Source organism: Leopardus geoffroyi, chromosome A1, assembly GCF_018350155.1.
Source record: "Leopardus geoffroyi isolate Oge1 chromosome A1, O.geoffroyi_Oge1_pat1.0, whole genome shotgun sequence".
In the NCBI taxonomy this organism is placed as follows: Eukaryota; Metazoa; Chordata; class Mammalia; order Carnivora; family Felidae; genus Leopardus; species Leopardus geoffroyi.
Window position 1 is genome coordinate 138,170,788 of NC_059326.1, and position 13,171 is coordinate 138,183,958.

At 39.6% G+C, this 13,171-nt stretch overlaps 1 protein-coding gene across 4 annotated transcripts in view; it reads left to right on the top strand.

The window, feature by feature from the left end:
* The window catches only part of ARHGEF28 (Rho guanine nucleotide exchange factor 28), a 308,676-nt gene that overhangs the window by 57,348 nt on the left and 238,157 nt on the right, over positions 1-13,171 (top strand). For all 4 annotated transcript variants that reach the window (XM_045495406.1, XM_045495400.1, XM_045495414.1 and 1 more), the window contains exon 2: positions 2,822-2,865. In XM_045495406.1, coding sequence (XP_045351362.1) covers positions 2,833-2,865 — 33 coding nt within the window. In that variant the 5' untranslated portion in view covers positions 2,822-2,832. The remainder of the gene's footprint in view (positions 1-2,821; positions 2,866-13,171) is intronic.

Genomic DNA, 13,171 nt, shown 5'->3' on the forward strand with positions numbered 1-13,171 from the left:
TCCTATAATTTAGAAGTTGTTATGTTTTAAAAATACAAAACCTGTGAAACATTCAGTTTCAAAGATTTATATAGATTAGAAGGCTTTTTCCCCCCAAGAATTTGAAGCCTGCAGATATAAGGGCTTTATTAAGTTGCAAACTTTATTATTTTTTATATGAAATTTATTGTCAAATTGGTTTCCATACAACACCCAGCGCTCGTCCCTAAAGATGCTCTCTTCAATATGCATCACCCACCCTCCCCTCCCTCCCACCCCCCATCAGCCCTCAGTTTGTTCTCATTTTTTAAGAGTCTCTTATACTTTTAAGTTGCAAACTTTAATTACTGCAAGAAAATGACAAAACAGTGGTAGCACGTACTAATATCCTTTTTGAAAATGTTATGGCATATACTATCTAACAGTTGAATTTCCTTTAAGAATTTTCACTTACTGAAATATCACCCCTTCTTGATGGAAAGGGCTATATGTATTTGGAAAAATGGATGTTTTTACAGACATGTCATAAACAGCCACTTTTTGTAGAAAAACGAGAACACTTCTATTTTGGGAAGAGAAAATTGTGTAGGACATATTAAATAAAGTGGGACAGTGTTTTAAAAGACTTTGCCACAGTATAATCAATACGACTCAATACAGTGTATGGATTTTTATGATCCTTAGCAATGTCATTACAGAAATTGTAGATTGGACTGTGTTTGAAATTCATTACGATACTTTGCCCATGGATGACACAGGGAATGAATTTCACTTACGGTGCCTTTTAAGGTTCTTATCCAAGCAGCTGCCCTACCTAGTGGTTGTAGTTGAATGCTCTTTATTAAAGAAGTAATTTACTCTTCAGATTAAGTCCATATTCTCTTCACAAGTGGTTTCTTGGTTTCTCTCCCTCTCTCCCTCTGTACCCCTCCTTCCCACCTTTCCTTCCTTTCTGCAAGCAGGGGAGAGGGGCAGAGAGCGGGAGTCCCAAGCAGGCTTCATACTCAGCACTGAGCCTGAAGCAGGGCTTGATCTCACCACCCTGGCATCATGACCTGAGCCAAAATCAAGACTCAAATGCACAACTGACTGAGCCATCCAGGTGCCCCAGAAGTGGTTTCTTGTAGATGTGTTATCAGATAAAATCTAGAAAGCTGAGTAAGGGAAAACATCTGCGCTTCTACGAGTGTATGGCAAACCTCTTACACAGATGATGTATTCTAAGATTCATTAAAATACTCAGTAGTCTCAAAGTTTTGTTCATAAAGGAATGCATTTATATTATTTTCTGTGTATTTCGGTCCTTTTGAAACCACATTGACTGTAGAATGCACTCTTGCTATTAAGCAAAAATTTTAAAAGGTTGTAATTGTATCAAGTTTTGTGAAAGTTTTTTAAAAGATTGCAATGGTTTATGGCATGCCTGTAAATGCAGGTTGAAAACAGTTGCTGATACCTTGAAGCACATTACACATTTAGGGTAAGGGATCGTGGTATATGCTATTGGGTGTACTTTCAAAATTTAAATACATACCTGAAAGCTGATTTTTTTTGCGGGGGGGGGGGGGGGGGGGATGGAGATTATAAGGCATTGCTCTTAGTCATTTTAATTTCCCAGTAGGGTTGATGAATAATTCGTATTTAGGAATGAGAGACTGATTTGTCATATTCTTGTTAGTATTGTCTTCCATTTGAAGATTCCTTCCTGGAATTCTTAAGCCATTCATCTAATTTATGAGGCGAGTTTTATTAAGAATTGATGATAATAGATAAGCCCATTTAAGTGGGTCTACATAAATGGCCGCAGGGCACAGTGTGTTGGTAATGAGCTTGGTCTTCTCTCAGGATAACGTAGGGAGTATAACTTGTGACCTAGGAGGGTGCCAGTGGCAGCGTGAGTATGAAGTATTAATAAACCGGAAGTTAAAAGTTGTTACAAAAAAAAAAAAGAACTTTCTGTATTTTCCTTCTCGCCAAGGGTATACTTGGGGTATTATTGCCCTAAATGTCCCAATTCAGGTTGCTATGTGCCCTGTCACCCATCGCCGAGGTACTGCAGCTGGTGTGGCCTGGGAAGCAGAGCCAGGATTGGCCTGGTGAGCAGAACTCGAGTGATGGTGGGATCTCTGTCTTGCCCCATTCACAGTTCTCATCCAGCCCACTCCTCACTTTGTCCCGGTTTTTAGGGCTCTCTTGTTGAGCTGTGCATTTTTTGAGGGCCGAACCACCTCCTGGTCATCTCTGTGGATTGTTTGGCCCACTGTAGGTGTTCATTGAACGTCTTGAATGTTGGTTGCTTTTTTTCCCTAAGCTTCAAGGTGGTTTCTGGATGTGGGTTTTACAGGGGCAGGCATGTAGTTGGTGGAGAGGTTGGTAACTGGAGTACGTACCCGCCCTCCTGAGATCACATGACTGAAACCTTTGCCCTCTGGATGTTCAGCAAAGAAGTGTCTTGCTCCTGAGGTCTCCTGCCTCATTTGGACCGCGGTGAATTCTCACCTCAGAGACCTCTATTATTCAAGTAGTTAAGGCAAAACTTTGAGCACGTTTATGTTGACTTTCCTGGCTTTTGGAAATATTTCTCTCAAGAGCAGTCAATAGGATATTACCTGGGGTGGATAGGTTTCCCTTAGGTGTGGAAATTAACGTGAGAGAAGAAAGGGGGGTCGTATTTGATACAGATGGAATCTCTTTTCTGTAGTTCATGGTTTTGTCTCTGCAGTTTTCCCATCTATTGTTACTTCTCCCCCCTGGATAACTGAAGGGAGGGACACACAATTCTGCTGGTTGGTTACGCAGTGCCTCCTGTAATAACGGTTGTCATTCGTTATTTTCCTTGCAGATGCGGAAGTCATGGAGTTGAGCTGCAGCGATGTTCCTCTATACGTAAGTCTCTAAGTGTTGGATTTCAGGTCTAAATGACCCTTTCTTACACTCAAAACCCGTGTGACTAAAGTGAAGAGAAAGGTTTTGCTTGCTGTTTGAAGCTTAAAAAAAACCAAAAACCAAAAAACCAAAAAACGTGGACTGTCTTGCTTCAAGGATGTGTATGGACCCTTTTAAAAGTCATTGGCTCTTGGCTCTGAAGTCTGAGTTTTAATGATATTTATCTGAGTAATTTTATTTAAACTGTATAACTTCTGGACTCACAAACACCCATTTCATTCATGTGAATGGTTTTCGAACGTTGTATTTTAGGATATACCGATAATGGTCAAGAGTGTCTTCTAGGTGCGTCTTTGGATAAGGTTCTGTGGCATTTGTGTCAGCTAAAATCATGAAATAGGAATTCAAAGGGCAAAGTGCTGGGACATCCACAGAATAGGTGGAGGATTGGGTGACAGAGATGCCCAATGAGATGCCTAGACAGGTGTGTGTTCTGCATTGAGGGAGGATTCTGCTCTTCTGCACAGTTACTGAGTGTAACAGGGAAGGGAATGGATGGTCTCTTCACATATAAAGTGGGATAGGGCTTCATCCCCCTACCCCCCTTATTTCCTTGAAATCTGAGTTGGTATAGGGTGGGCATGGATGGGTATGTGGGACCTGTGGTTTCAGGTAACTTTTGAATCATCGACTCATGGAATTCAGCAAGAGTACTGCATCTAGACTAAGAATATGACCTCAATTTAGGTTATCCTTAATAAAATGAAGTGTCAGGGAACTAGAACACACAATCAGAATCTTCAGTTAAAATCTGTTGATCCATTTCATTGCCCTCTCAACCTCAGATATACTCCACTCTCTTCTATAGAGAAAAATTGAATGATACTACTACTCTGTGCTTGATGTGCAAAGAACCAAGGTCAGAAGAGCAAGTCCCTGGTTCTAGAGTCAAATAGGTCAATGGCAGACTTGAGTACGATAGAGGATGGGAAGCTGGGACCAGCCATGGCTGCAGCCCCTGATTCTAACTCAAAATTTACAACTATCGTTGTAACACAGAACTGCCTCTTCCCTTCTAAGGAGTTGCACTTGACACATCAGATGAGTAACGTGTGGGAAATAACCTCAAGGTCCCACAGTAAGAAGAGAACACTAAGAGAACGGCACGCAGCTACTGAAAACAATTTTGGGAAAGATACTGAATAGTGAAAACATTACTAATTTAAGAAGTGGAAAAATAAAGAATGCTCCATGTACATACTTTGTGCTTTCAATTATGTTATCATGAAACAAGCTGTCGTTGACTTGAAGTTTACTATATACCCGGTCCTATCTGCTAACCCTTCAGATAGTGACAAGGGCAGCTTGAGGAAGACCTGTAACACTCTCGATCATGTCCACCCGCTTCCTCCAAATATTACAACCGTAGTAGTATCCTACCCACTAGATTATCATCAGTACCCATAGCCTAAGAGTCAGTACCCATAGCCTAAGGAAAGACGGGATTTAAAAAGACCAGACAAAAGTAAAAATAATTTTGTCTAATAAACAGAATATACTAATGGGAATGAAAGGGAGTAAGTGAAAGGTGTTAAGAAAACGTTACTCATAATCTGAGTACCTATAGATGTTTCATTAAAATGACACTTGGTCATTTCTGAAGTGCAGTTTTTTTCCACCCTCATTTTAACATCTCTGAAGCTGAGATGCTCTTACATGCACTGTGCATTCCAGCATATGTCACGGTATAGTTATTACCTATGTGTGCGTGTCCTTGCTTACAATGCTCAAATGGTTGTCACTTAAGATTACGTGTGTGCCTGGGAATGCACGCTGGTGCAGCCACTCTGAAAAACAGTATGGAGGTTCCTCAAAAAACTAAAAAAAGAACTACCCTATGACCCAGCAATTGCACTAGTAGGCATTTATCCAAGGGATACAGGTGTGCTGTTTCGAAGGGACACATGCACCCCCATGTTTATAGCAGCACTACCCACAATAGCCAAAGTGTGGAAAGAGCCCAAATGTCCATTGATGGATGAGTGGATAAAGAAGATGTGGTGTATATATACAATGGCGTAGTACTTAGCTATCAAAAAGAATGAAATCTTGCCATTTGCAATTATGTGGATGGAACTGGAGGGTATGATGCTAAGCAGAATTAGAGAAAGACAAAAATCATATGACTTCACTCATATGAGGACTTTAAGATACAAAACAGAAGAACATAAGGGAACGGAAACAAAAATAATACGAAAACAGAGAGGGGGACAAGACAGAAGAGACTCATAAATATGGACAACAAACTGAGGGTTACTGGAAGGGTTGTGGGAGGGGGGATGGGCTAAATGGGTAAGGGGCACTAAGGAATCTACTCCTGAAATCATTGTTGCACTATATGCTAACTAATTTGGATGTAAATTTAAAAAAATAAAAAACAAAACAAGTTAAAAAAAAGATTACATGTGTACCTTGTTGGTATAATAAAAACAAATCTGAAATCAATTGCTACCAAATTAATAACATGTAAACAGAGCACACATAAGAACTATACTAAAAGTTGTTTTTGTGCTTTGGGGTAGACCTCTTCTCTGCTTTTCTATCTTCAGAGATTTGATAAATATTTACTTGCAGCTTCTAGTTTATTAAATTCTGGTTTATAAATGTTTAATTTTTAAAATTCATACGTGAATTAAATGCTTTCAAAATGATTCCATTACAATTTGGCATTAAAAAGTTAAGTTATTATGGGGGTGCCTGGGTGGCTCAGTCAGTTAAGCATGCAGCTTGGCTCAGGTCATGATCTCCCAGTTCGTGGGTTCGAGCCCCACATCAGGCTCTGTGCTGAGAGCTCAGAGCCTGGAGCCTCCTTCCCATTCTGTGTCTCCCTCTCTGCCCCTCCCCCACTAGTGCTCTGTTTCTCAAAAATAAACATTAAAAAATTTTTTAAAAAATTAAGTTACTGTGTACACACAGTAACACGGAAGACTTGGAAACAGCAGCATGGTACACGATAAAATCTGTCTAAATCTAGAAGTTCTTGCAATGAGCATAAGATAAAATTCAAACGTAATGATTAGAAATTTTTTAGTGGAATACAAAATGGAATTTATAACTATATTGTGTGTACATTTATGTATACATACAGAAGTTGTATATTATGTGTATTTAACATGACACTTGATATGTACAACTGTATGTTATGTATATTTAACATGACTCTTACTTGATATGTATATAGATTGTAACCTGATTCTTTTAACCCGCTTAAACATTTATGTCACTATTACAAATTGATCTCAGCCAATTTGACTCCTTGGACATACGTAGTAAGAGGTCAGAGAGTGTATATTATAGTAAAAACAAGTCTAAATTCAATTTCTACCAAATTAATAACATGTAAACAGAGCACATGTAAGAACTGTAGTAAAACTTGTTTTTGTATTTTGGGGTAGACCTGTTCTCTGCTTTCTGTCTTCAGAGGTTTGATAAATATTTACTTGTAGCTTCTAGTTTAATAAAGTCCCATTTATAAATGTTTAACTTTTAAAATTCATATTTATATTTCATAAATTATAAAAATAGGAAATACCAAGAAAAATTAAAACCTTATGCTTAACTCTGTCATCAGTATAAGCACTGTTGATATTTGGTATGTTTTTCCAGAGTTCTATTTATATCTGTGTTGACTTTTATTGACATTAATGCATTAATTATTAAGGCATATATATAGATGATTTTTTATTTGATGGCAATATATTGGATCTCTTTATTTTGATACTTTTATGTGCTAACAATCCTATTATGATTGGTTATTTTACAAAAATCATCTTTGGCAAGTGTATAATGTAAAATCCAAATAAAACTAGAAAGTTTAAAGGACTCACAACATATTGAGATACTTTCAAATTTTAAAATAATTGTATGCTAATGAAAAATCTCATTAAAATGGGCTCTAAAAAATAGAAATTGTAAGATTTATCTGAAGGAAGATTAGACCACATAAATAGAGTAATAATTATGGAGGAAAAAAATTGATAGAAATTATTCCCAACTTGGACTCACCCTCTACAAAAAGACACCTTGTTCAGGTGATACATATATATATTTTTTCCCGTTCCTTTGATTATAAGCTGTTTCGACGTGAGAATTTATTGTTCAAAAGTCTTTGCTTCTTGGTCACTAAAGAGAATCCTTACTTACAAAGATGGTAGACTTCATTTATAACTTCTAGTAGATTTTTGATGCTCTTTAGGGTTTTCTATACTTAGTACCTTGTCATCTGCAAGTAGTGGAAGTTTTACTTCTTCCTTACCAACTTGGATGCCTTTTATTTTTTTATTTTTTGTTGTCCGATTGCCGTGGAGAGGACTTTGAGTACTGTGTTGAATAAAAAGTGGTGAGAGTGGACATCCTTGTCTTGTTTATGACCTTATCAGAAAAGCTCTCAGTTTTTTGCCATTGAATATGATGTTAGCTATGGTTTTTTCATATATGCCCTTTATTATGTTGAGGTATATTCCCCCTAAACCTACTTTGTTGAGGGTGTGTGTGTGTGTGTGTGTGTGTGTGTGTGTATAAATGTTTATTTTGAGCGAGAGAGTAGATGCACACAGGGAAGGGGGCAGAGAGAGAGGGAGTGAGAGAATCCCACGTAGGCTCTGTACTGTCCGTGCAGAGTCCATTGTGGGGCTCGAACTCAGAAACCATGAGATCATGACCTGAGCTGAAACCAAGTGTCAGGTACCTAACTGACTGAGCCACCCAGGTGCTCCTGTTGAGCGGTTTTGTCATGCATGGACTTTGTACTTTCCTTCTTTCTTTCTTTTTTTTTAACCTTTATTTTTGTCAGCGAGAGACCGAGCATGAGCATGGGAGGGGCAGAGAGAGAGGGAGACACAGAATCAGAAGCAGGCTCCAGGTTCTGGGCTGTCAGCACAGAGCCCGACACAGGGCTCGAACTCACGAACCGCAAGATCATGACCTGAGCCGAAGTCAGATGCTTAACTGACTGAGCCACCCACGTGCCTCAGATGGTGTACTTTCAAATACCATACAATTTCACTCATATGGAATTCAAGGAACAAAACAAATGAACAAAGAAAACAAGAGACAAACCAAAAAAAAAAAAAAAAAGCCTCTTAAATACAGAGAACAAACTGATGGTTACGGGGTAGGAGTTGTTGGGGAGGATGAAATAGGTGAAGAAGATTAAAGGCACACTTACCATGAAGAGCAGTGAGTAGTGGATAGAATTGTTGAATCACTATTTTGTACACCTGATACTAAAATAGTACTCGATGTTAACTATACTGGAATTAAAATTTAAAAAAAGATGAAGAGATATCTCTATGCCTATAGAAAATCTGTGGATATAAGAATTCTTTTTTCCCCCCATGCATTTTGTTTGGATCCATGAAGAAAACTTCCACGTTTCCTTTTTAAAGTTTCATTTTTCTAGGTCTTTGACTATGGTTTTCTCTTTCTAAAACTGCTATTTCAAGGTTAAACTGTTTTGTCCTTCCTGTAGTCTGACTTCTAGAAGCATTTTTAATTTTATATTGAAGTTTTCTATATTGTCGAGTCTGTTTTTCTTTTTTGCCCGCACAATTTTTGTTCCCATTCCTTTGTGTTAGTTTCTCTGTAGTATTTTTGAATCTTGGTCTATTTCTTATGCCCATATAGTTTCATCACCTTGGGTATTTTATTGTGAGCACAAAGAAAGAAATTAACATATTTTTCTCTATTTCAGGAATTCGTTTCAGAGGGTGTGATAATTTTTTATTCTGTCTGGTGTGCTATAGAACTTTATAGATTTTTTGAAAACTATTTCCACTTGTCTTTAGGATGGGAGACAGTGTTGGGGATGCAAGGATATTCCTCAGATTAGTCACAGACTGCCTCTAATTTTTTTTTTTTTAATTTTTTTTTCCACGTTTTTATTTACTTTTGGGACAGAGAGAGACAGAGCATGAACGGGGGAGGGGCAGAGAGAGAGGGAGACACAGAATCGGAAACAGGCTCCAGGCTCTGAGCCATCAGCCCAGAGCCCGACGCGGGGCTCGAACTCACGGACCGCGAGATCGTGACCTGGCTGAAGTCGGACGCTTAACCGACTGCGCCACCCAGGCGCCCCTGACTGCCTCTAATTTTTAAAATGAACAATGGAGATTCATTGACTTGCTATTGCAGGAAAAGAGAAACACTGCACCGTAATAAGATTAGAGAAGAAGCAGGGGTTGGCAGCTGATAGCCAAGAGTTTTTATAATACCGATTTGCAGACTGTGGGGATGTGGGCCTTGCAAATCTAATTTTCAGCCTCTGAGCAGCTTCCTGCGTCTGTGTTGTAAGGGGGCACTAAAGGAGCCGCTTTGGAAGGTCAGGCTGTTTGTTCACGATAGAGGAAAATAGCAGACACATGCAGTCTGGCTTGAGGTCTAGGCTTAAGGTGTAGACTGAGTTGACAACATGCTTTGGGGAGGAGGAGGAGGAGTGTTAGGCTAGCAAAGAGTTGTAGTGATGAAGCTAATGACGTTTGAAAGCTTGGAAGAGTTATAATTATAATTAATTGATGTAAGATGTTCTCTTTTTTTTTTTTTTTTTCTTTTTTTTGAGAAAGAGTGTGTGCATGCACATGTGTATGGGGAAAGGGCAGAGGAACAGGGAGAGAGACTCTTAAGCAGGTTCCACACCCAGCTTGGCGCTCGCTCTCACAAACTGTGGGATAATGACCTGAGCCTAAATCAAGAGTTGGATGTTTCCCTGACTTGAGCCTGGCAGGAGTCCCAAAGATGTTCTCTGTCGTAAACCATCTTTATTTTTTATAATTTTTTTTTCTAATGTTTGTTTATTTTTGAGACAGAGCACGAGTGGGGGAGGGGCAGGGAGACAGAATCTGAAGCAGGCTCCTGGCTCTTGAGCTGTCTGCACAGAGCCTGATATGGGGCTTGAACCCGTCGACTGCGAGACCATGACCTGAGCTGAGGTCGGACGCTCAACCGACTGAGCCACCCAGGCGCCCCTGTCTTAAACCTTCTTAATTGACAGCACTTGGGAGCTTAAAAGTCCTATATTGGAAGCCATTAAGTTATTTTTATTTTTTTAGTTTGTTGTTTTCAGTCCTTTGTTTCCTAGCTCGTACATAAAAAGATCGGAAATGATGCAAGTAGAGCTTAAGAGGTGAGATTTTGGGGCGCCTGGGTGGCGCAGTCGGGTAAGCGTCCGACTTCAGCCAGGTCACGATCTCGCGGTCCGTGAGTTCGAGCCCCGCGTCGGGCTCTGGGCTGATGGCTCAGAGCCTGGAGCCTGTTTCCGATTCTGTGTCTCCCTCTCTCTCTGCCCCTCCCCTGTTCATGCTCTGTCTCTCTCTGTCCCAAGAATAAATAAAAACGTTGAAAAAAAAATTAAAAAAAAAAAAAAAAAAGAGGTGAGATTTTGCTTACTTGGTATTTGATTGAATTTTGAAAGAGGAAGAGATTTTGCATCTGCAAGCCAAATAGTGTTTTTGCTATTCGGTGTTTTTGACTACTTGTTAAATTGAGTTGCCTCAAAGTTTTTGTAGATTAATAAATGTCATAAAACAGATACATGTTAAACTTGTTAATCTAGGAACTTGCTTTTTTCCACATTTTATTTTTATGTAAGTTATAATTATCCCTAATCTTCCCCTGAACAGCTCCGTGCTGTGAATAAAACAGACAAGCTCTTCCTTGGGAACTTGTTGACGGCAAAGGCTTTTTTCGCAATGAAAATAGCTTTATTCTAGATAAAGTTAGTTAAATAACACTTGATCATTACAAAAAAAAAATAAGCACAAATTATTAGCAATTACTTTTTGCAAAATTTGTACATACGCTGTTCCATGAAAGGAATCCTATGGAAAATCTGTTAGGATCTTTAGCAGATCTCAGTAATCATTCCTCTCCATTTTATACCTCCTTTTCTGTCCTCCCTGGTAACTGCTGTTGAAAGTTGATGCATTTTTGTCAGCAGCATTATAATCCCTGGTGAACTTGTTGGCAAAAAGAATATGAGACCTTTACCTCCGACCTACTGAATCAGACATTCTGGTTGGGGGGGGGAGGCAGCAGTCTGCATTTTAAAGCCACTTTGAGGTAGTTCTGCTGCACACTAAAGTTTGAGAACCACACTTACTGTATATATTTACACATTGTTGCGTGCTCCTACAGCCCTGTACATCAATTTAGACACAAGCTTTAACAAAATCATGAAAAAACCTAGATCATATTTGGACTTCTGTATCTTTTCCAAGTAAGCAATACTTGTTAGAAACTCCTCTAAATCATTAGACATAGTTCAAAGTCATTCTGTTTAATGAGTGGGTGTGGACCACTGTGGTGTGGTCCACCTGTGTGGATGAGTATTTACTCTGTTCTTGACAACCATTCACTAGATATGTTTGTCTATATGTCTTTCTATATTAATATTTTTGTCTCTATAGGATAGATTCTTAGAGGGTACATATTTCAAATCTTAATGAATTGCCTTGCAAATGAGATAGAACACTTAGCATTTCATTAAATAACTTTCTGGTATATTTAATACCTTGTGTTTTTAGCTTCGATAACTAGTAATTTTGAAATCGGTTCTCATTTTCATCGCGCAAAGGAAGGAAGTATATTCACTCTTGTACGCTTCAAGAAAGTTCAAAAATTTCTTGATTTATGATTTTTTTGCTATGGTGCTTCATTTCTACTGGTTCCCAAATTCTGGTTAATGGGAGCATCTAATCCATGGAGATGTTTATAACATCTGCAGAGGGTGTGTCTGTGAATCTGTGCGTGTGAGCTGTTGCTCTCTTCCACCCTTCAGGCATGTTAATGGTAGCAACTGACTGAGAAGAGTCTCATCATTTCTTTCTCTGGAGGCTGCGAATTGTTTAACTGTTGGGCAGTGCATTGTTGCCAGCTGGATCTAAGCTGCTTCCCTCTTCCCTTAGTACTTGGTTATTCTTCCCACTTCATGGTATCCTGCTGTGTTTGGTCTCAAGAATATTGGTTGCTACTGGGCTCATTGTGTAGATTAATTGAAAGTGTAATCTGATGTTTAGAGATGTGATTAGGTCGTTGGGTAACTGAGCGAAACTTCCCCCAGTCAAGCACTTTTATTTCTGGGGCTTGGAGTAACTTCCTTGAGTCCTTGGCCGAGTGTCGTCTTCTTGGTCCCAGCCTTATGGGGGGAGGACCCGAGGACAGGTCCCAGGGCCTGTTTCCTAGCTGAGGGAGGCAGCTTCCTATGGAGGCGGTGACTTATGGCTTTGTTCTCTGCTCACCTGGCAGACGCCTCCTTCCTGATTCCTGCAGACTCCCTCTGGCTTCTGGTTCCTGTTGAAGGAAATCCTGTCCTCCAGATGCTGCCCCTTCTCTGCTTATGGCTCTGCATCCCTGATGGCTGCCTGTGACTGGTCTCTCTCGACGATTATGTCAGTGATAGTAAGGAAGCGTATCTTTGAGACTTTGGCCTTGCCACCCTCCCTTGGAGATGAGCAAGTTAAGGTTCCTAGAGGGAGTGAGTTACTTGACTGATGAAACTGAGTTGGTTTGACATTAAGAATTTTAACTGCTGTATTAGAAGTTGTAAAATACTTGCGCTTTGAGAGAGGTAGAGCCCACAGTAAGTCTGGGGTTTTCCCATTTCACTGGTTAATTAAAATGACCTTCCCGTTGTCCTGTCACCTCCAGTGGTTTTTCCCACTGGCTAATACCCACAGGCACCATTTCGTTTGTTACTGCCCTGCAGTCTCTCTTGAGCTTTAATCGTGAAGAATGGTGCCGCTTCCCCCATTTTTTTTTTTTTTTTTTTTTTTTTTTTTTTTTTGGTGTTGCTAGAGGATCCTGCCTATAACTATGACTAGGCAAGCCCTGGCCCTCTAAAACTAATTTACTCAAAAAAAAAAAAAAAATCTGGGCTCAGTAATGGTTTTTCATTTGCCTCATTAAGTTTTCCAGCTCGAATTAATAGAAATTTCATTAGCTCAGGTGTCAGAGGGCATGGGTGAAGGTGTCTTTTGGCACATACCAGTAAATTCTGGCTTTGAGAATGGAGTCAGGAAGAACTTTTGCCTCAAAACCACTTGCAGATCACATGTTGACTGTGTGAAATTTTATTTTTAGCAAATTAAGTCTCCTGACTTCACAGCAGCTTGTGCATCTCAGCCGTCACCTGTTGCCTGGTTTCTTCCATCACTGGGCTCACTTAGGCTCTTGGTTTCTGCTAACTGGACTTTTTCCTGCCTGGTCCCCCTTTTACCTTTTTGTCTTTTGTCCTCTTGTCCCTGTGAGAGGG